This window comes from Chamaea fasciata, unplaced genomic scaffold, assembly GCF_029207755.1.
Source record: "Chamaea fasciata isolate MVZ Bird 193981 ecotype frontalis unplaced genomic scaffold, bChaFas1.0.hap1 SCAF_8, whole genome shotgun sequence".
NCBI lineage: Eukaryota > Metazoa > Chordata > Aves > Passeriformes > Sylviidae > Chamaea > Chamaea fasciata.
In genome coordinates, this window is record NW_027094093.1 from 653,558 (window position 1) to 672,816 (window position 19,259).

The following is a 19,259-nucleotide window of genomic DNA, read 5'->3' on the forward strand; positions in this document are numbered from 1 at the left end:
GGTCTGAGATGCTTGCCTGGGGGACGGGTGGGGGTGGCCGCTGTCTGTTAGCCGGGGGGCTTCTGGAGTACCAGTGCGGGGGGCTGGTCTCGCTCCCGGCCTCCTCCATATCGTTCACCTGTGGATGGAGGACCCAGGGCAGCAGCAAAATCCCGACGAGGGTGGGATTCGAACCCACGCGTGCAAAGCACAATGGATTAGCAGTCCATCGCCTTCACCACTCGGCCACCTCGTCCCGCCGCGTGCCGCCCCCGCGCCTCCGCCCGCCCCCCGCCCGTGAGGGTCCGGCCTTGTGGGAACCGCCTGCCGCGGGGGCCGGACCAAGGGCTCGTTAGTGCCCGGGCCGGGCGCACTGCGGAGCCAGCTCGCCTGGCCGCGGGGAGGCAAAGAAAACCCCCCAAAAAATCCCAAAACGTTGCCCTCTCTGAGGCTCGAACTCAGGACCTTCAGATTATGAGACTGACGCGCTGCCTACTGCGCTAAGAGGGCGTCGAGAGCGTGCTTTCCCGGCTGGGCCTCGAGCATGCGAGCAGGCGACAGGACCAGGACGGGTCCCAGAGCAGGGCGGGAAGGGGCTGCAACGGCTGCATCAGTCCGGCAGGGGGCGACAGGCCTCCGCAGCGGGACGAGGTGGCCGAGTGGTTAAGGCGATGGACTGCTAATCCATTGTGCTCTGCACGCGTGGGTTCGAATCCCACTCTCGTCGATATTTTGCTCCCGCGCGGGGGGAATTGGGCATCCTCGGGGTGGGCTTGGATTCTCGCGGCACACGGGGACTCGGCGGGGGCGGGAGGAGAAATGGTACTAGCAAGTGCCTGGTCTACCCTGGCATCTGCGTCCTCGCCAGGATCAAGAGTCACGCGTGCTCTGGAGATTTTTGGAAGGGGATGGCAGGAGAGATTGACGTAGTGTTTAAAGGGCCAGCCAGGGTCCTTATGTGGAGGACCCTGGAAGTCTCTTACCCAAGAGTGGTGGAAAAGAAAGCACCGAGAAATCCTTACAAGAGCGATTACTACCGAAAGTGGCTGTTGAGCAGTCAGGCAATGAAGTTCCGAAACTGAGAGTGCAATAGAGAAGTAAACCGGGACAAAGGAAGTGTGAAACCATGGACGGATACCCTGGATACTGTGGGGAGAGCAGGCAGAGAAGGTATAGGAGGGTTTTTCCCATCAGAGTTGTTGGTGATTATGCCCAATCGTAACTGGGAAAAAGCAGCAAAGAAAGGGCAAAAGGCACAATGCAAATCCCATCCCGCATGTGGTGGGAGCCCAGAGGAGCAGAGGAGAGTGCCCTGACCCTACACCAGCCCAAGCCCCCACTGGCACCGGGATGCTTGGTGTAGCTCTGGGTGACCCACCTGAAGAGCGATCCAAACAGCTCCCTTCTCCCCACCCAGCAGGGATTAGCCCTCTCTTGTGGCTCATCCTGACCACTGGACAGGTCTGGGCACCCTGGGAAGGTACCTGAGATGCTACTAGGTCCCTCCAGCCAAGCCTGCCAGGTGTAGGAGCCTGGAGGGTGGGCTGTGGGCTGAGCAGCCACAGCCAGGGAAACAGATCCTACTGCTGCTTGTGCGGCTTGAGGCGCCAAGGAGCAGGGACAGGAGTGGCTCTGGGGTAAGAATGATGCCTTTGTCATTGCTACGTCCAGCGGGGGACCCTAGGGACCCTGAAATAAGCTTTCAGTAAAAGCATGCACCCAAAGTGCTCTGAGTCAGCATCATCATTGTGAGAGGCAAACGGGGGCAGTGGGGAACCTCCATCAGTGCCCCCAACTTGGGCCAGGGAGTAAAACCAGCCTCCCAGACCCAGGCACCATTGGAAGTCGAATCCAGGACCTCCTGTTTACTAGACAGGCGCTTTGATCAGCTGAACCACGGCCCCCACCTGCCCCACTGCCAGGGGTGTCCCATGGCCACAGACACAGCCCTTCCTTCCCAGCCCATTCCCATCCTGCTGCCAACTCAAAAATAGGGTCAACTCTGCAGTACGAATGCAGACTCCAGGGACAGGGCACAGCCCCGTGTGACGCTCTCTGTGCCACGCTTAAGCTCAAAGCCCCCGCACTGCGGGTGCCCCTGAGGGGTAAAAGTCGATGGCCGGGTCCCGTCGGGCTCCGCAGCGGCCAGGCTGGGACGCAGGGTGGTGATGTCCAAAACAAAAGGGCTCGTCCGGGATTTGAACCCGGGACCTCTCGCACCCTAAGCGAGAATCATACCCCTAGACCAACGAGCCACGGCACGCTGCTCCTCCCGCGCCCCCCCCTCGCCCGGCCCTGCCGCTGCGCCCACGCCGCTGCTCGGGAACCCCGGACCGGGGCTGCTCCCTCCGCACGGCCCGCGGACAACACTGCGCCATCACAGCTGCGCACATGGCCCGCACAGCCCGGACACCCGCTGCCCGCACTCCCGGACACTCCTCCGCACTCCCGGACACTCCTCCGCACCCCGCCCCGCTGCCCGCGCCGCTGCCCGCGCCGCCCGCGTGCCTGATCCCCCGCTATGTTACCGGGGTTGTGATGGCCGAGGGGTGAAGGCGTTGGACTCGAAATCCAATAGGGATTCCCTGCGCAGGTTCGAATCCTGCTCACAACGATGGATTTTACCTAACGCCCTGATCCCCCGCTGGGGGTCCGGGGAGGAGCTAATTACAGGAGCATCGTAAACAGCCAGAGCACCCCCAGCCCTATCTACCCTCTCTTCTCCCTCGAAACACCTCAATGGCCCAGGGCGGGACTTTGGTAACCCCCGGACTCCCTAGGTTTTGCAGACTGCAGGTGGAATATGTTCCCAGGATGCTGAGTAGATTCCCCCTCATAGCCATGTCCCACATCCCTGGGGGTGCAGTGTACCCCACCTCATTAGTCCGGGTGTGCAATTCTCGTTTTAGAGTGCAAGCGGTCCTGGATTCAGCTCTTGGATGAATCTGCCTATTTGGCACCCACTATCCTCCTCCTCTTCCTGAACTGCTCTCCCCAGCATGGATGTTCATCCCAAGAGACACCCTGAGCTCCGTGGGGGCTTAAAAAAAAGTTTTAAAAAGGCCTCTTGTGCCCTGCAGTCTCCAGGCAGGGTAGGGAAAGAGCCATGAGATTTTTACACAGCCTTGGGATGCCAGGACACAGCACCAGGCCTTTCCCGGGGAGCTCTGACAAGCCCCACCACCAGCAGCAAGGGGGTTGAGAAGGCAGGGCATACAGGGCACCGTGGCTCGTTGGTCTAGGGGTATGATTCTCGCTTAGGGTGCGAGAGGTCCCGGGTTCAACTCCCGGACGAGCCCTTCTTTTGGGCACCCAGTGCCCCCCTGCCACCCGGCTGGTCCCCCCAAGGCACCCCGTGGGGAAGGGACACTGCGTGTCTGCACTCTCTACAGCACCGGGGTGGGGAGGGAAATCTCTGCGGGCATTTCCTCGCTGCCTGCCTTGGGGTGCCAGGAGGCAACCCTAGGTCAGGCGTACCCACAGGCAGCCCCAACGGTACTTTGAGGGCGGATCTGGGAGGTCTCTGGTGGCCCCGTGTGCATCAGATGGGATCTGGAGAGGCAAAAGGACATGGAGATGCTGGGGGTTGATCCCAGGGCCCCTTGCATGCAAAGCAAGCGCTCTCCCGCTGAGCTACATCCCCCTGTGCAAAACAAGGTGGGTTGGCCAACTCCCCTCGCCCCACTCTGCCCCCACGGTTCTAAACCCGACTGTCACAGGCTGAACTCCACCCTCCCCACTGCTGCTTCCAAGGCACCCCTCCTCGTTTATGGACGTTCCCAGCCAAAACACTGTGCCGATCCCTGCTCTACAAGCACTGCTTCCCTCTCTCCACTCCCGCACTGGCCCCACCACGTCCCTAGGCACGTGGGTGCCCAAAAGAAGGGCTCGTCCGGGAGTTGAACCCGGGACCTCTCGCACCCGAAGCGAGAATCATACCCCTAGACCAACGAGCCACACAAACCCCTATCCCAGAAAACTCTTTTTCCAGCTTGAGTACTCACAGCACAACCTGGGGTGAGATGGGACCAGTGGTAACTTTGTCTCTGATGGATGGTCACCGTTGAGAAGTCACCCTTGTTCTTCCCTGGCTGTGGGGATGTTACCTGGGCATATGTAGCAGGTCGCTCTGCCTGGAATGGAGGAAACAACTCAAACAATGCTCTATTTCTGAAAGTATCGATGTTAAATGAAGAAAAAGGAGTCACACTGCTTTTGCTGTTGAATAAAGTTGAAACCGGCCTGACTCATCAATCCCAAATTTAAACATCTTGATAGTGAGATGAAGGTATAGTAGATCTGGTAAAATACCTGGATAAAGGAACAAACAAGTAATATTACTGATAACTTTACTAAAGCTGTTGAGCTGGCACAGCTGCTCTGGACATATCTGGCTCACAGTCCATCCTCTTATACTATAAAAGTATAAAAGTCCCATATTTGAATGGCAGGGTTTTCTGACAGATTCCTTCTTGAAGTGTATGTGTGGAGATTTCCCCCTGGAGTGGGGACCCTCCTAAAGGTCACTCCTTAAGGCTGAACCAAAGAGATTTGCCCCCAGTCATTGGTCTGGGTGAGAAACATCAACCTCTACTTAATAATTTGTTTTGGTAGCTTTAATACCTTTGCTTTAATATAATTGCTTCAATATTCCTTCACAGTGCACTATATAGTAAAAGTTGTTTATATAACCTATATTGTGTAGTAAATAATTCTGATTAAGATTTTTTTTTGTCAAATCATCATAATAAATCATATATATTTGTATATCTGCTTTATTTTTAATCCTGTGGGATAAAGCTGTATATATATACAGCTATACAATATTTTAGAGATAAAACTCTGACAAAGTCTGGAGCTAAGGTTGGATTCAGCCACACCCAGGCTCCTCCCTGAAAAGTTTAAAAAACCAGGGGTTCCTTTCTGCACCTCATAATTCAGTGGGTGTTTCTAAACTTCATCTGAAGCTCCCACTCTGCCCAACACAGCATGGTTATGGGCTGCACCTGCCTGGTTTCAAAATGGGGCCACAAGGAGCAGGGGGTCAGCACAGCCCCCAAGAACACCACGCCCAGACAGGGGATGTAGCTCAGTGGGAGAGCGCTTGCTTCGCATGTAAGAGGCCCTGGGTTCAAGCCCCAGCATCTCCAACTTTTTTTCCCCCTCCTCAAATCCACCTCCTCCACGGGCCAGTGATGATAAACTCACATCTACCTCTGGAAGGGCTCCCCAAAGGTGGGGGATGCACCATGACAGAGCTTCCCCCTGAGGCTGCAGTGGTAGCATGGCCCCCAATCAACCGTCCCCCACTGCCCTGCCAGCTCCTTCCCAACCCAGGAGGGGACCAGCCCTAGCCACGGCTGAGCTGTGCCTTTGCCCACGGGCACTATGCAACAACATGCTCCTGGCAGTGATGGGACTATCCCAGCCCAGGGTCCACCTAGCTGGGGAGGCTGTCTGTGCCCTGCTGTGCCAGGCAATGCCTCCCCATCGTCGCCCTGGCACCATAGAGGTCATGCCCGGCCACAGGTGCCCAAAAGGAGGGGCCATCTAGGAGCTGAGCCTAGAGTCCATTAGCCCACCAGTGCCCACTACAAGAGCACGAACCTTCCCTGTCCACTCCCCTCTCGGGATCAAAATCCTCAGCAAAGGAATTACCCTAACACTCCACCTCATCATCCAGTCGTGGGTAAAACCCATCGCTGTGAGCAGGATTCGAACCTGCGCAGGGAATCCCTATTGGATTTCAAGTCCAACGCCTTCACCCCTCGGCCATCACAGCCACTGATGTGAGTCACTGAGGTGAGGAGAGCCACAACACCCCACTTTGCCTCAGGTCATGCTATCCCCCAGCCTGGTGAGGGGCCCTGCTCAGCCCCAGTACCCACACCTTGAGGGTCAGGAAAAGAGAACATGCAGGGATATTTACTGATGGCTGGAAAAAATTCAGGTGCCTTGGCCATGAGACAGGAAGCACAGGAAAGCACCCTCCAAGGATGCCCAGGGATACAACAGCTCTTGGAGGGAAAAAAGAACATGGAGATGCTGGGGGTTGATCCCAGGGCCTCTTGCATGCAAAGCAAGCGCTCTCCCGCTGAGCTACATCCCCCTGTGCAAGGCAGGGAGAGGTCCTGACTGAGTCCGCTTATCCCTGGGGCATGCACTGACAGCCTTGGAGGTCCATCCTACCTACCCAGCCAGGAATGGGCACCCAGCTCCTTCCTGGCTGGAAGGGGCACACACTCCCAAGTGCCAAAGCAGGTAAGTACCCAAAAGGTGGGCTCACCCAGTAGCTGAATCCAGGACCTTTTACACTTTAAATAAGAATCATGCCCCAGATCTGTGCCCCACAATTCTGGGAGTTGAGGAGGGTGGCTGATGCTGCCACCCTCCTTGGCACAGCCGGGAACAAGGAAACCCATCTTAATGTGCCCAGGAGGTGGGGCTGGCATTTGGAGGTGTCCATGGTGCATAACTTCCCTAGATCCAGTGGCCACAGGGGCAGGTGGACCACGAAGACAGTGGGGACTCTTGGCCACCACCCTGCCCTTGCACAGGGGGTTGTAGGAGAGCATTTGTCTTGCATGCAAGAGGCCTTGGGATCAATCCCCATCTCCATGTTCTTTTGCCTCTCCCTCCCTGTTGGTCGTGGGGCTGGCAGAGCCCCACAAACCCCTGCAAAAAGTGCTGGTGCTGCCTGCGTGGCAGCCCCAGGGGGTGGGGGGGACAGCAATCGTGCAGAGTGGGTGCCTACACCCCATGCCAGTCTCCCGAGCTGCCCCACTCATCCTGCCCAGCCCCAAGCTGCAGTGACTGGAGGGGAACAAGGGGAAACCCCAGAGAGCTCTGTACCTCCAGAGAAAAAAAAGACAGACTCTGACCAAAGGGACGATTCCTCTGGGAGTGAGACCCACGTCTCTTCATACCTGAAGATGGAAACAAACCCCAGACCTGCATTGTTGGGCACCTTGGCCCCATTGTTCTTAGCCTGCACGTGTCCTAGCTGGCCCATAGGTAAAAGGAGATAATTCCATCCCTGACACCCGGGGCGGGGGGGGAGGTCCCAACCTCTTCCGGTACTCCCGCTTCCTGGGACAGGAGAATTTCATTTCCCCTAGCCTCTGAGGCGGTGGTCCATGGCACCCTGTCCTACGATGCTACTACATATCCACTGATAGCAGGAGGGGATAGATAAGATGCAACGAACAATACAGAGGTGAACTGCCATCCAGGCTGGTAAAACACATCGCTGTGAGCAGGATTCGAACCTGCGCAGGGAATCCCTATTGGATTTCGAGTCCAACGCCTTCACCCCTCGGCCATCACAGCCCCGGTAACATATCGGGGGATCAGGCACGCGGGCGGCGCGGGCAGCGGCGCGCTGTGGCGGGCAGCGGGGCGGGGTGCGGAGGAGTGTCCGGGAGTGCGGAGGAGTGTCCGGGAGTGCGGGCAGCGGGTGTCCGGGCTGTGCGGGCCATGTGCGCAGCTGTGATGGCGCAGTGTTGTCCGCGGGCCGTGCGGAGGGAGCAGCCCCGGTCCGGGGTTCCCGAGCAGCGGCGTGGGCGCAGCGGCAGGGCCGGGCGAGGGGGGGGCGCGGGAGAAACAGCGTGCCGTGGCTCGTTGGTCTAGGGGTATGATTCTCGCTTAGGGTGCGAGAGGTCCCGGGTTCAAATCCCGGACGAGCCCTGCTTTTTTCACACCCACTGCTCTCCACCGACACAGCTCACCACGCCGCAAACATGCCCCCGCATTCCCGCTTGCCACCTCCGCCCCGGCCGGCACTGCAGCCGGCCCACACAGCTCTGGCACACCTACCTTCGGTCCTTTACATGACCTCTGGGCCTGGAAAAATCACCTCCCTGCTCTGCCCTACTTATTGCCCCTCTTCCAAACCCGTCACGAGCCCAGTGACACCTGAGGGACCGCCAGTGCCTGAATCCCCTTTCCCCAGCTCGGGAGGCAGGGGAAGGCAGCAAGACACAGGCATTTTCCCGAAGGAAGGAGAAGGCCAGGGCAGAGCCTGTCATCAGGGGGATGTAGCTCAGTGGGAGAGCGCTTGCTTTGCATGCAAGAGGCCCTGGGATCAACCCCCAGCATCTCCATGTCCTTTTGCCTCTCTGGACCCAACCCTGATGCACCTCAGACATGGAGATGAGGCTGAGGCTGTCATGTCAGGGCAGTGTAGGGTGGCAGGTGGCACAGCTCTGCCAGGGCAATGGGAAGGGTCAGCATGTCCCTGCAGGGCCTGGAGACCCTCAAACCCAGCTTGTGGTGCTTGCAGGATATGTTGGGCTCCTGTGCCAGAGCCTTGGGTCAGCACCAGGAGTGTTCCCAGCAGCAAAAAGAGATGGGGTTTGCGAGTGAGGAACCCCAAACCTTGGGCAACAGTGTGCAACATGTAGGCAGAAGATCAGGTGTTTCAAGGAGCACCCAAAATAACAACTCTACTAGTAGGCGCCATGGCTCAGCTGGTCAAAGCGCCTGTCTAGTAAACAGGAGATCCTGGGTTCGACTCCCAGTGGTGCCTCAGCATGGAGGGATGTTTTTCCTCCCTGCCCTAAACTAGGGGCACTGTTGGGGGTCTTTGTCCTTCGTTGAGCACTGTCAGTCCCCAGTGCTCTGTCCCCCCCGACTCTACTCTGGGAGTAAAGTGTTGCTTCTTCTCCCTTTTCTCCTCACATGGGAGAGATGGCCTGAACTGTTTTCAGAAGCCAGGGAATTTGGGAAATAAGAGATACATTGTATGCTGTCTGGACCCCCACCATCTTCCTGGTTGCTTTGCACAACCGGTGCTGAATCATGTAGGAAAATCCTCTGGACACAGGCTGGGTGTGGGTGAGTAATGGAGATGCCTGGTGCATGCGTTTTTATGGCAACAATAAATGCCACGTTACCCTTTACCACCCCATGAACACAGAAGGGAACAGAGAGAGGGGCAAATGAATCACAAACGTTTGCTTGTCTCCCTGCCCCGCTGTGACAGGGGCTGCCAGGGCTCTGTCTGCCCTGCCTTGCTCACCAAAGGACACCCTAAAGAACCAGCTCCAGTATTGCTGCCTGTGGGCAAAAATAAGCAAAAGCAAAATCTGCTAAATCATTGTGCTAAAAAGACTTACTGGTATAGGGGACGAGGTGGCCGAGTGGTTAAGGCGATGGACTGCTAATCCATTGTGCTCTGCACGCGTGGGTTCGAATCCCACCCTCGTCGGATCTTCCAGAACCGCCCTCCCGAGGTGGATTTTTTGGCGCAGCCCGCGCAGTATCCTCCTCCTCTCCTTGTTTTGCTCTGCTGTGTCAAATACACACCTCATCTGCTTCTGGACCCACGGGCTGAACCTGCTCCTGGGGGCTCAGAGAGTGGCGTGACCCGTCTGTGCAGTGCCCCAGCCCACCTGCCAGCCTCCCTCCTGCCATCCTATCACCTCTTCTCCAGGAGCACTGAACTGTAGGCAGGGAAGGTCAGGACTGGGCATCTCCAGGGATGCCGATGGGAGCCAACGCCTGCCCTGGACATCTCTGCCATGTGCCAGAGGTGCTTGTTCTGGGGATGGCAGAGCTGCTGGGCGCTGGCAGCTCCCTCCTGTGCCTGGAGCAATGCTCACAGTGGAGGTTCATGGAGACAGAAGAGTGTAACCTATGGCAAGATAAAGAGGAAAGAGGTAAAACTGCCTCTGGAATCTAAGTGGTCTTGCAGAGAGGAAACCCCTGCATTTGGCAGTGTCTGTGCTTTGAGGCACCTGGCAAAAGGTACCATGCCAGTCTTGCCAGTGCTTTCCCTTCTCCCTTCTATTCCTTTCCACTGATGAGAACATGGCCAAGCAATGCCATGGCTTCAATGCAAGGTGAGGATGCTCAGGCTTAGCTGCCCACATCTTTTTAACCTTTCCTGTGCTTACATTTCCTTCCCATGCCTTGGGGAAATGTTCCGGGGGACCAGTGAGGAGCTGCTTCCCTCCATCAACATCTCCTGAGCCAGAAACCGTGTGGGGAAACACTGATTCCATTCCACTCCCAAGAGATGCTGTGGTGCTTGTCCAGCTCAGCCACCCCAGGAAAGGGTGATGTCCCTGCCTGGACAGCCAGGTGCCCTCCAAGGGATCTCTGGGAGATTTCCTGGGAAAAAATACATGGGTTTGGGTCCAGACCAAGTTACAACTGGAGATGGTGAAATGGGCTGGGGTGGTGGGTGCTGGGCTATGGCGGTGCATGGCAGGGGAATTGCTCTCACAGGCTGGGACCCGAGATTTGCAGGGTACAGGCAGCCAGGAGAGGATCCTCACTGATTCCCTTGGGATACCCTTCAACCCTGCCCTGGCACAGACATGTCCCTGTCCTGGTGAGCAGTGACAAATCTTCCTGAAAGGAATGTGCCACTGTTGGTGGTGCTGTGGGGCATCAGCCCACCCAGGGACTTGACAATTACAGGGATCCTGTGGCAGCATGGAACTAGATCATCTGCAGCCCCGGGACAGCACCTGGCAGCTGGAGCCTGGCTCTCCCCAGTGCCACCAGCTGGGCTCTGCTCCCTGGGCTGCACACAGTGGCCCTGGAGCACCCCAAGTCTGCTCTGACAAGGACACAAGCAGCCAGAATGCTCTGTGCCTGGGTCTGGCTGCATCAAGATTCTGCCTTCAGTCATTGGCAGGTCCCACTCATCCATCAGCCATCTGGGAGTGGTCCCTGACTGTTCTGCTGCCGGGAGACAAGCCCTGGATGAGCGCCCTGCGTGCAGACATTCCTTGGAGACAGGATGCTGTAGGTCTATTGCTGCTTCATGATGTGCCCTTGCCTTTGGTTTTCAGGAGAAAATTTAGGACATGGGCAAGCTCTCGCCCTCCAGCCAGTCTTGGACACATCCAGCCCTTGGGTTGTTGGAAATCAAAATGCAAATTGGGGAAAATGGAGTTGCAAAGTGCTGCTGGGGCTGGTGATAGGAAGGGAAACACATGAATAATTGATCCTGGGCCATATTTTTCTTGTCCTTACCTGCAGAAAGGGGCAGGGCTGAGGTGGCCACACATCCTGGATCCATGCAACAGTTAAGAAAATGAATCCAACATGTTTGGTTTGGTGAAATTTTCTCAGGTTTGAGGTTCCTCCAGAGAAAGTCACATCTGAAGCAGAAAGTGCTCATTCCCTGAAATGAATATGGGTTGGATAATTCAGTCTTTGTTTATCTCCCAAATATCTTTCCTCTATTGTTTTCCTTTTAAAAAATTCAATCATTACACAAATCTGATTATTTTAACTTCCTAACATGTGCCTTTTGTTTCCCCTGCTATCTTTTCTATGAAAAGGACTTGTTTCAGTCCACAGATCTGCTCACATTCAACAACATTCCCCTTCTGAGTGCCCCACTGCATTTATCCCAAGCATCACTGCAGCCATCGATATTATTCTGGGATGTGACAGTCCAACGTGAGCAGAACCTCAAATGCTTAAACTGGAATTCAAAACTGAAACACACAGTGAAGCTGCAGTTCAGAATATCCCACCCTGTGCCTGGAAGGGAGTCACCCAGGAAGGGCTGTTTTCCTGAGATCACGGGACTGAATAGAAGCACACCAAAAAAAAAAAAAGAAAGAAAACCAGACTGGTAGAAGAAGGGTTTGATTCTCAGGCTGTGGGTCCAAGGTGCTCTTGTGGCATCGAGTTATTATTCAAGAGTGGTGCAAAACACATCACAGTAAAGCTTAAACTGAAATCTCATCTTTTCCTGCTTGCCAAGTCGCCATTAAAGAGATTATGAATGATGAACCCACAGTGTTCCGCCTCACTTCAGGAGCTGCTAGGTTGCTTCTCTCTGAAGCCCATGTCCTCTGCTGAACCTCAGAAAACCTGATTTCCTTTTTCCCTTTCCAGAATGATGTTAAGAAATAGCTGAGTTAGACCTCAGAACCTTGGAAAGGCTTTGCTGCCTCGACAGGCAGGGCAGAGAGGAGTCACTAGGAACCATTCAGCGTGATCCATCATGGCCAAGTCATCTCAAGAACTCAAATGACCCCCCCAAACCCCACAAGGCACGTCTTTAGCAGGATGCTGACAGCCCCACACATGCATAGTACATGTGTCCCAGTACTGTCAGGGTTTATTCCAGGGCAGGAGATGTTTGTACTGTTAACTGGGCTCTGCTGGTGTGAAATGAAAAGCCTTTTTCAAACTTTCCTTGCCCCTAGAGCTCATGATGGTTCAACATGGTCCTGCTTGGGACCACATCAGCATCTGCCTCTCCCCACTGTGTGGGTGATTCATATTTAAGTGCAGGTTGGGATGTTTGCTATGTTTAGTAGCTGACAGGCTTCCAGCAGAGTGATCCGGTGTCACACTGAAGCCTGCAATTACTGTAATTAACCCTGTCTTGTTGATGTCACTCCATCAGGAGGAAGGACACCTGTGACCTTCTGGCTCACTGCTAGTACCCTATCCGCAGAGCAGTATGGAAGGGCTCTTGGAAGTCAGCTCCCTGCACAAAATCAGCCAGTTTAGGCATGTGTCACCTGTGGGGGTGGATTTCAGAGCCCATGATGACTTTGCTTTTAAAATCTGATGTGCCTTCCAAGCAGGACTCATACCCCAGGTGTGAGAAATAATAACAAAAAAACCAAAAACAAACAAACAAAAAAATCCTCTAAGTGCATTCAAACCCATAACAAATTGCTCATGCTGGGCTAGGTCAGGTCCCTGTGTCCACATAGCTCATATCCTCACTCCTGCAGCCCCTCAGATTTCCTGCCGTCCGTGAGACTCCTGGCACGGAATTTCACTCCAAAGGGATGTTCCTCACATTCAGTTTACATCCCTGGTCTCAGGGATGCACCAGGTGCACCTGGGAACTGAATTGGTTGTGCTGAGAGGAAGGTGGGGATACGTCTGCCCTAAATTCTGCTGAAACACTCTCCTCCCTGGTGGCATAAAGACCTAAAATGTCCCTTGGCCTTAGGAAGGAAGGTAATTAATGCCTGTAGCCCGAATCATTTCAATCTTACTCAGTATTACATGGAAGCAAAACATAAGAGATGAAAGAGGGAACTGTTTAATCAGTCGGGGGAGCTTTCCAGGAGAAAACTGCTGGTTGTTGGGGAGTTTCAGGTGGAAAGCACACACCCACTCCCCTGGGGGGCTGGGCCACCCTATAAAACTGCGGGGACAGTGCTCGGCCCCACCACCTGCTCCAGCTGCTGCCACTGCCACCTCCATCTGGGTAAGTTGAGACAGGCTTCATCCCCTTCCCCACCCCTCCCTCCTCCCTTCCAGCTGCACAGGACATCAGGGAAGGGGGTACTTCTGCCCTAAAATAAAGAGTGCAAGGGGTTGCAGGATGCAGGGCTTACAGGGTCTGCAACCACATAATCAGTTGCACCCTGCATGATTTTCCTTGCTGAAGGAGGAAAACAAATTAGAATAGGGCATGCCTGGGTTGTAGAGATCAATGTGTCCCTGTCCGTGGACGGGCATCAAAGGTCCCTTATATTTTGGGATGGGATGGCTCAGCTCATGTTGTGTTGATTTAAGTGGGTTTTGCTTTAACCAGATGCATCTTGTGAGCACCTTGCTTGCCAAAGGCTCCTTGTCAGCTCAGGGCAGGAGTGGGTCTGCTCTCTGGTCCCAGGACCTGGTGCCTCCAACTTTCCCAGACCCATCTGCTGCTCAAACCAAACTCCCCTCATTCTCCCAAGCGGTCTATGGGGTGAGGCAGGGGGAAGCCTTCCTTTGGTGTTTCCAAACCATCCAAACTCGCCCTCTAGCTCACTCACCCATGCCTCTTATTATGGGAGGTATTGCGTGAGGGCTCAGCAGGGACAGACTGGCCTCTGCCTTTCTTTACATCCTGGCTCTGGCTTTCAGGTGCACATCCTTGCCGAGCCATGTCCTGCTACGATTTGTGCCTGCCCTCCTCCTGTGGTCCCCGGCCCCTGGCTACCAGCTGCAACCAGCCCTGCTTCCGCCGCTGTGGGGACTCCACCACCTTCATCCAGCCACCCACGGTCATGGTCACACTACCCGGGCCCATCCTCAGCTCCTTCCCGCAGAACACCACGGTGGGCTCCACAGCGTCGGCAGCGGTCGGGAGCTACCTGCGCTGCTGCGGCATCCCCGTGGGTTCCCGGGGACTGGGCAAGGCGGGACTGCTGTGCCTGGGCACTGGGCTGTAGAGTGTCCCTGGCGGGCTCCTCCTCCTGCCAGTGCCAGTGGTGTGGTCAGGAAGGGCAAGTGAAGCACACGACCAAGACTAGGGAAGAGGATTAAGGAGATGTCCCTGGGCTTCCCAGCAGTTGCCCCAGGAGGACAGGAGCTGTGTGAGCTCGTCACTCCAGACCATTGCCTCTGTACACCTTTATCTCACTAAGTCTTTATCTTTCCATGTTCTACTCAACATTTGCTGCTGGCTGGGAAATAAATGCTTCTAGCAGGCTGTAGATGGCAGATGATAGTCATGGGGCAGGGGGCGAGGGGACACCTTGTAGGGATCAGCTTGTCCCAAAGTGGGGTTTATCCATTTCTTTAATGAGTGCTGGAAACACACTTGTACTCTGAACTGGTTCACTCTCCTTCTCATTAAAGACTTGCTGTATCATACCCTGAGTCTTCTGTTGTTCTTTGTTCAGGAGTCTGGAGGGGTGATCTCCTCTGGAGGCAGCTTGTTGCAGTTGGGGAGGTCTGGTTTTTACATGAAATAAGGGTGTCTGCTGCCCAGCTCTTCCTTGTGCTGACAGAAGTGTGTGGTTTGCTGAGACCATCCTGGAAATCTCTCCTTCTGCCCCATGGCAAGCACCTGCTCAGGGAGGAATTCCCTCAGGAGCAGACTTTATTGCCTGTTCCCTCAAGGAAAGTTTGACATTTCAAAATGGCATCTACCCTGTATTTTGCAGTGATTTTGGGAGGGGCTGAGCAAAGGAGGGTGAATGTGGAGTCAGGGATAAAGGTAGAAGTGGGATTCTTGGGAGATGGGGTCCTTTGGATGGGCATCCTATGCCGAGCTCACCCAGTGTTTAATGGGTGACAGTGAAGAGTGAAAAAGAGGAGACAATAATTGCTTTATGGATAGGGGACACTGGAGTCTCTGGAAGATGTCATGAATGGAGTAAAGCCTCTCAACAGCCTCTTTTTAAGATGCCATGGATCATCCAGCTGAACTTTTTCAGCTGGAAAGCTGAAGGATGAATAGGAGTATTTGCATAAAGCTTGTGAGTGTTTATAATGAGGGATTATGCTGAGCTTGAAAGCCTATTGATCATCAAAAGCCTTTGATCAAGCCCAACTGGTTTTATTGTTCAGGAGATCTTTGCAGAAGTGCTCCTAATTTGGAGAAAATTTACATGGCAATTGCTCAGCAGCCAGTGCACCAGGGAAAGGGAGGTGTCCTTCCAGGGACTGCTCAAATATTTTTATCCCAGCTTTGGAAACTGTCTGCAGAGATAAGATGCAAAATTTTGAATAAAAAATTACAAAAATCTCTGGAATTTCAGCAGAAGTTTTGTTGGGAAGCTGCAGGTTTCTGGGCCTTGTGCAGCTGCCTTCCCCAAGCCTGCAACACCAAACGGTCCAGGGGGGAGCAGGTGGTCAGAATAATGACATTTTTTAATGTAGCTTTGCACTGAATGACTCCACTGGTGAGGCTATACAGATTGTAATTTGTTTTTTTCTGAAAATACAATGTCTCCAAAAACCTACACAGTTCCTTGATTTGACTTGAAAATTGTGATGTCTTTGTGCAGACGGTCGGGGAAATGAGGACCTTGGTGCCTTTCAGGGCTCCCTATCCTGAGGGTCTGCGGACTCTGTCTCCCATGGGAGCCTTGACTCCAGTGTGTCTCCTTGGCTCCCAGCTCAATAACAGTCCTGAATTCACCCCATTTCCCCCCCAAGCCAGCCCTCGCCCCAGGCAGGACCCCCCAGACCTGCTGATCAGGCCCTAAATACAGGTTTCTGTAGAGCAGCACAGCTAAAGGCTCCAGTGAGAAACACAGAGCTACATAACAAGACAGGGATGAAAAATAATGCTCAGCAGGTGGAAGCATATGGAGGGAAATAGCTGGGTCGTGGGATTTGGTCCCAGCATTGCCTACCTATAGCATTCAAAGGTAGCAGAAGCATTTTTGAAAAGAACCTGCAGTATAGCCCAGGTGCCACCCTCTTGCTGTGCCTGTTGAGGTTCATGTCTCCTACCCATTTCCCATCTTCCCTCAGCTGCTTCATGATCTTGGAGGAAACCTTCTCCCTGTGGTCACTCAGATCCTCAGGCTCCTGAAGGATGGGTACCTTCCCACCATGGGGGTGGATGAGGTGAGAAGGAGAGGGGAAGTCATGATATGTGGAGGAACATGCTCAGAGAGCTGTGGTGGAAAAGGGGAGATTGCTGTGAACAGCAAGTGAGTGGGACCATTCGTAATGGAGACTTTGCCTGGGGAGGGTTAGGCTGGATTAGGAATAGGTTCTTTCCCTAGAGAGTGGTGGGGCACTGACCAGGCTTCCCAGGGAATGGGCACAGCCCCTAGGCTGCCAAAGATCCAAGAGGGTTTGGACAATGATTTCAGGCACAGGGTGGGATTGTTGGGGTGTCTTGTGCAGAGCCAAGAGTTGGACTTTGATGATCCTTATAGGTCCCTTCCAATTCAGGATATTCTATGATACTATGGAAGCCCCAAACACCATGGTGCTGGTGATAGGGCTGGAAGGATTGGTGGTGGCTGGATCATTGGTGGGTCAACACAGCACATCAATCTGCAGCTTCTCTGTCCATGCAGGTGAGGAGAAAAAACTGTGGTGTGTCACAGCAGTGGGAGAGGATGAAGAGACAGATCCACCACCTGTGCCTTTACTGGGTTGCAAAAGCTGTATCTCAGACCAGCACTGGGGCACTAGGCTGAGGGCAGTGCTGTGAGAGTGAGCTGCAGCAATGGGTAGTATCCCTTATCCCCCTCACTGGGGCAAGGACTGTTGGCCAGAGAACTTTGGGACACACCTGGAGCTAGCCAGGTGAGAGACAGAGCCCCTGGAGCTGGAAGTCTGTAGACATGACAGGCAGAGAGATGGGTCTTGTGTGGCCAGTCCCTGGATGTGTTCAAGGCCAGGCTGGATGGAGCTTTGAGCAGTCTTCCAGATTGAGGAAGGGGAGAGAAAGTGGATGCATGGCCAGGATAAGAGGGAGGAGAGGCTGTGGGAACTGACAGTGGTCAAAGAGGAATTTCTAGGCTTCAGGCAGCAACAGCAGAGTCTGAGTCTGTGTGAAATCAAGTCACATAACTTTCTCACACTGGCCTGAGAAATTGTAAAGAAGAATCAAAAACAATCCTTGGAAGGTGAAGGACCATTAGCAGGTGGTGTTTTTTGCCTGGTTGTTGTTTACTTGTAAGAAACAGTTGAGAGGTGTTGTTCCAAATGACCAGTAATATTCATTGTACTGAAACACTGTATAAAAGGATGTGCCTCTGAATAAATTTTTGCTTTTAAGCCCTCCAAGATGATTTGGAGTACATCGTTATTGAAGCAGTCCCGAATAATAATAACGATAGAGAGGCCACCACTGAGGATATCCCACCCCAGATATCCATGGAACAAGCACAGGGCAGGGGCTAAGGGTGCCCTCCCTGCCACACCTGTGGAGCCAGACAGACAGTGGCTCTGCCAAGGGCTCTGGCTCTTCCCCAGGGCTGGAGATCCCATGAAACAGGAAAATAACAGGCTTCCCAAATGTCTGAGTCATGGGGGAAGAAGCAGGCAAATTAAAAGGTACAGCATCCTGGTCTGGCCCTCCTGGTGCTCCCTGTGGGATTGGGGCTCACAAGACTTGCATCCTGCAGCGCTATTGGCTCCACCAGCAGTGTGTCACACCGTGCCCACAGCACCAGCAGACATTGCTTCTGGCTGTCCTACACCATCCTCTGCTCTGAGCTTTTGCTGTGGAGGGCAGCCCTCAGGGAGAGACTGGGATGACGGCAATGAAAGTGGAGCCCAAATCCCAACGGTTTGCATGGTCCTGGGAGGATATCTAAGTTTTAAAGTCAAGAATTGTTTGATTAAACATTTCAGGGCTGTTATTTCTCGTTTGCTGAGGGGTGTCTGCATACCTCCCAAAGTGGAGAAGGGTGATTTAGTTATTGTTCTGTGGAGTAGCTCCTGTCAGCACTGGTTATGTGGTTGAAGGAGCTGGGTATCTATGGGGGGGTTACAAGACCTGGAAATCACAGGGTGCAGTGTTTCCCTTGCCTGCTCCCCTCCACCCCTCTGTGATATGAAAGGCTGTGGCTGAACCATCCTCCCAGTTCCCCTTGGTCAGCTCAGGGAGTTTGGATGGGGGGAATCTCTGCTCTGGCACAGCCATGTGTTACAGTCTGCACTGGAGGCTCACTGCTGTCTGCAAATCATCTCTTTGCGCTGTTCTCTGTGTGTGAAGGGGGGTCCCCAGCAGCTGGAGCTCCTGCAGCAGCTCATTTCCTGCCCCAGTACAGCTACATGCACAGGTGCAGCCCAATCCTCAGGAACTGTGTCCTGAAAAATTCCGTATGTCCTGCACTGGAGCTGTGACCCCATGGCATCCATAGGAGCACCAGCACCCTGCTGACCCCCATGGGAGCTGGGAAAAAATAGCAGATGGAGAAATTTGCTGGTTACCCAGCACTCACAGCTCCTGTCCTTTGTCCCAAAGCCACACCGGGATCTGTGGGGCTATGACATGGATTGGTACAGACCGAGTCCCATGTCCTGCCTAGGCAAATTCCAGTAGGCAGTATGGGAGCCTCAAGGTGCAGAGGCAGATGAGCCTGCCAAGCCTCTGCCCTGGAGGGATGTCCCTTCAATGGAATGTGGTAAGCTTACCTCAACTGTCCCCGGGAGAGATACCCCTTAGAAGAGGCTGTTCTCTCTGGTCATGGCGAGTATCCATAATGCTCTGATATATGTAGATTACTTCTAACCCATTGGTTTTTCCCCTTTGGTACCACCCTTGCTTTCCCCTATAAATCCGCCAGCTTCTGCCCAGTTTGGGAGGGAGCTGTGTCATCCCTGTCCCCCTTCACAGGGTGTTGGACAATAAAGGCTACCCTGTGGAATTCCACATGACTCTCCCGTCTCTCTGTCTCTGTGTCAGCCTGGGATCGCCTCGCAAGGCAGAGCTGAAATCACTGCTAAGAGCTGATCACTTGCAGCCACAGGCTGTGCCTTGCTAAGGCTGCCCGGTGGCCAGAGAACTGCCCGAGACCCCTAGAAGGTTGTTTCTTGCGAGACTTCTCTTTCTGGGAAGGTTGCAGCATTCCGGGTCAGACCACAGACCCCTCGGCTGT

The 19,259-nt window shown here is 54.2% G+C and overlaps 1 protein-coding gene and 16 non-coding genes across 17 annotated transcripts; 9 read left to right on the forward strand and 8 right to left on the reverse strand.

Annotated features, from left to right (window-relative positions):
* Positions 1–153: 153 nt before the first annotated feature.
* TRNAS-GCU (transfer RNA serine (anticodon GCU)) lies at positions 154–235 on the reverse strand. Its single transcript has one exon. It is a non-coding gene; the product is annotated as a tRNA-Ser (tRNA).
* Positions 236–416: 181 nt separating this feature from the next.
* TRNAM-CAU (transfer RNA methionine (anticodon CAU)) lies at positions 417–489 on the reverse strand. The gene has a single exon. It is a non-coding gene; the product is annotated as a tRNA-Met (tRNA).
* Positions 490–624: 135 nt separating this feature from the next.
* Positions 625–706, forward strand: TRNAS-GCU (transfer RNA serine (anticodon GCU)). Its single transcript has one exon. It is a non-coding gene; the product is annotated as a tRNA-Ser (tRNA).
* Positions 707–2,162: 1,456 nt separating this feature from the next.
* Positions 2,163–2,234, reverse strand: TRNAP-AGG (transfer RNA proline (anticodon AGG)). The gene has a single exon. It is a non-coding gene; the product is annotated as a tRNA-Pro (tRNA).
* A 277-nt stretch (positions 2,235–2,511) lies between these two features.
* Positions 2,512–2,593, forward strand: TRNAS-CGA (transfer RNA serine (anticodon CGA)). The gene has a single exon. It is a non-coding gene; the product is annotated as a tRNA-Ser (tRNA).
* A 613-nt stretch (positions 2,594–3,206) lies between these two features.
* On the forward strand, positions 3,207–3,278 carry TRNAP-AGG (transfer RNA proline (anticodon AGG)). Its single transcript has one exon. It is a non-coding gene; the product is annotated as a tRNA-Pro (tRNA).
* A 272-nt stretch (positions 3,279–3,550) lies between these two features.
* On the reverse strand, positions 3,551–3,622 carry TRNAA-UGC (transfer RNA alanine (anticodon UGC)). Its single transcript has one exon. It is a non-coding gene; the product is annotated as a tRNA-Ala (tRNA).
* Positions 3,623–3,863: 241 nt separating this feature from the next.
* On the reverse strand, positions 3,864–3,935 carry TRNAP-CGG (transfer RNA proline (anticodon CGG)). The gene has a single exon. It is a non-coding gene; the product is annotated as a tRNA-Pro (tRNA).
* Positions 3,936–5,057: 1,122 nt separating this feature from the next.
* Positions 5,058–5,129, forward strand: TRNAA-CGC (transfer RNA alanine (anticodon CGC)). The gene has a single exon. It is a non-coding gene; the product is annotated as a tRNA-Ala (tRNA).
* Positions 5,130–5,679: 550 nt separating this feature from the next.
* On the reverse strand, positions 5,680–5,761 carry TRNAS-UGA (transfer RNA serine (anticodon UGA)). Its single transcript has one exon. It is a non-coding gene; the product is annotated as a tRNA-Ser (tRNA).
* A 255-nt stretch (positions 5,762–6,016) lies between these two features.
* TRNAA-UGC (transfer RNA alanine (anticodon UGC)) lies at positions 6,017–6,088 on the reverse strand. The gene has a single exon. It is a non-coding gene; the product is annotated as a tRNA-Ala (tRNA).
* A 1,138-nt stretch (positions 6,089–7,226) lies between these two features.
* On the reverse strand, positions 7,227–7,308 carry TRNAS-CGA (transfer RNA serine (anticodon CGA)). The gene has a single exon. It is a non-coding gene; the product is annotated as a tRNA-Ser (tRNA).
* Positions 7,309–7,593: 285 nt separating this feature from the next.
* Positions 7,594–7,665, forward strand: TRNAP-AGG (transfer RNA proline (anticodon AGG)). Its single transcript has one exon. It is a non-coding gene; the product is annotated as a tRNA-Pro (tRNA).
* Positions 7,666–8,009: 344 nt separating this feature from the next.
* Positions 8,010–8,081, forward strand: TRNAA-UGC (transfer RNA alanine (anticodon UGC)). The gene has a single exon. It is a non-coding gene; the product is annotated as a tRNA-Ala (tRNA).
* A 351-nt stretch (positions 8,082–8,432) lies between these two features.
* On the forward strand, positions 8,433–8,506 carry TRNAT-AGU (transfer RNA threonine (anticodon AGU)). The gene has a single exon. It is a non-coding gene; the product is annotated as a tRNA-Thr (tRNA).
* Positions 8,507–9,105: 599 nt separating this feature from the next.
* Positions 9,106–9,187, forward strand: TRNAS-GCU (transfer RNA serine (anticodon GCU)). The gene has a single exon. It is a non-coding gene; the product is annotated as a tRNA-Ser (tRNA).
* A 3,961-nt stretch (positions 9,188–13,148) lies between these two features.
* On the forward strand, positions 13,149–14,527 carry LOC136292924 (beta-keratin-related protein-like). The gene is made up of 2 exons (XM_066189215.1): positions 13,149–13,180; positions 13,825–14,527. The coding sequence occupies exon 2, from the start codon at positions 13,845–13,847 to the stop codon at positions 14,130–14,132; it is 288 nt and encodes a 95-aa protein (XP_066045312.1). The 5' UTR covers positions 13,149–13,180; positions 13,825–13,844; the 3' UTR covers positions 14,133–14,527.
* The last annotated feature ends 4,732 nt before the right edge of the window (positions 14,528–19,259 follow it).

Excerpts from the sequence above, each read along its gene's own strand:
- LOC136292924 (XM_066189215.1), top strand. The coding sequence starts at position 13,845 with ATGTCCTGCTACGATTTGTGCCTGCCCTCCTCCTGTGGTCCCCGGCCC.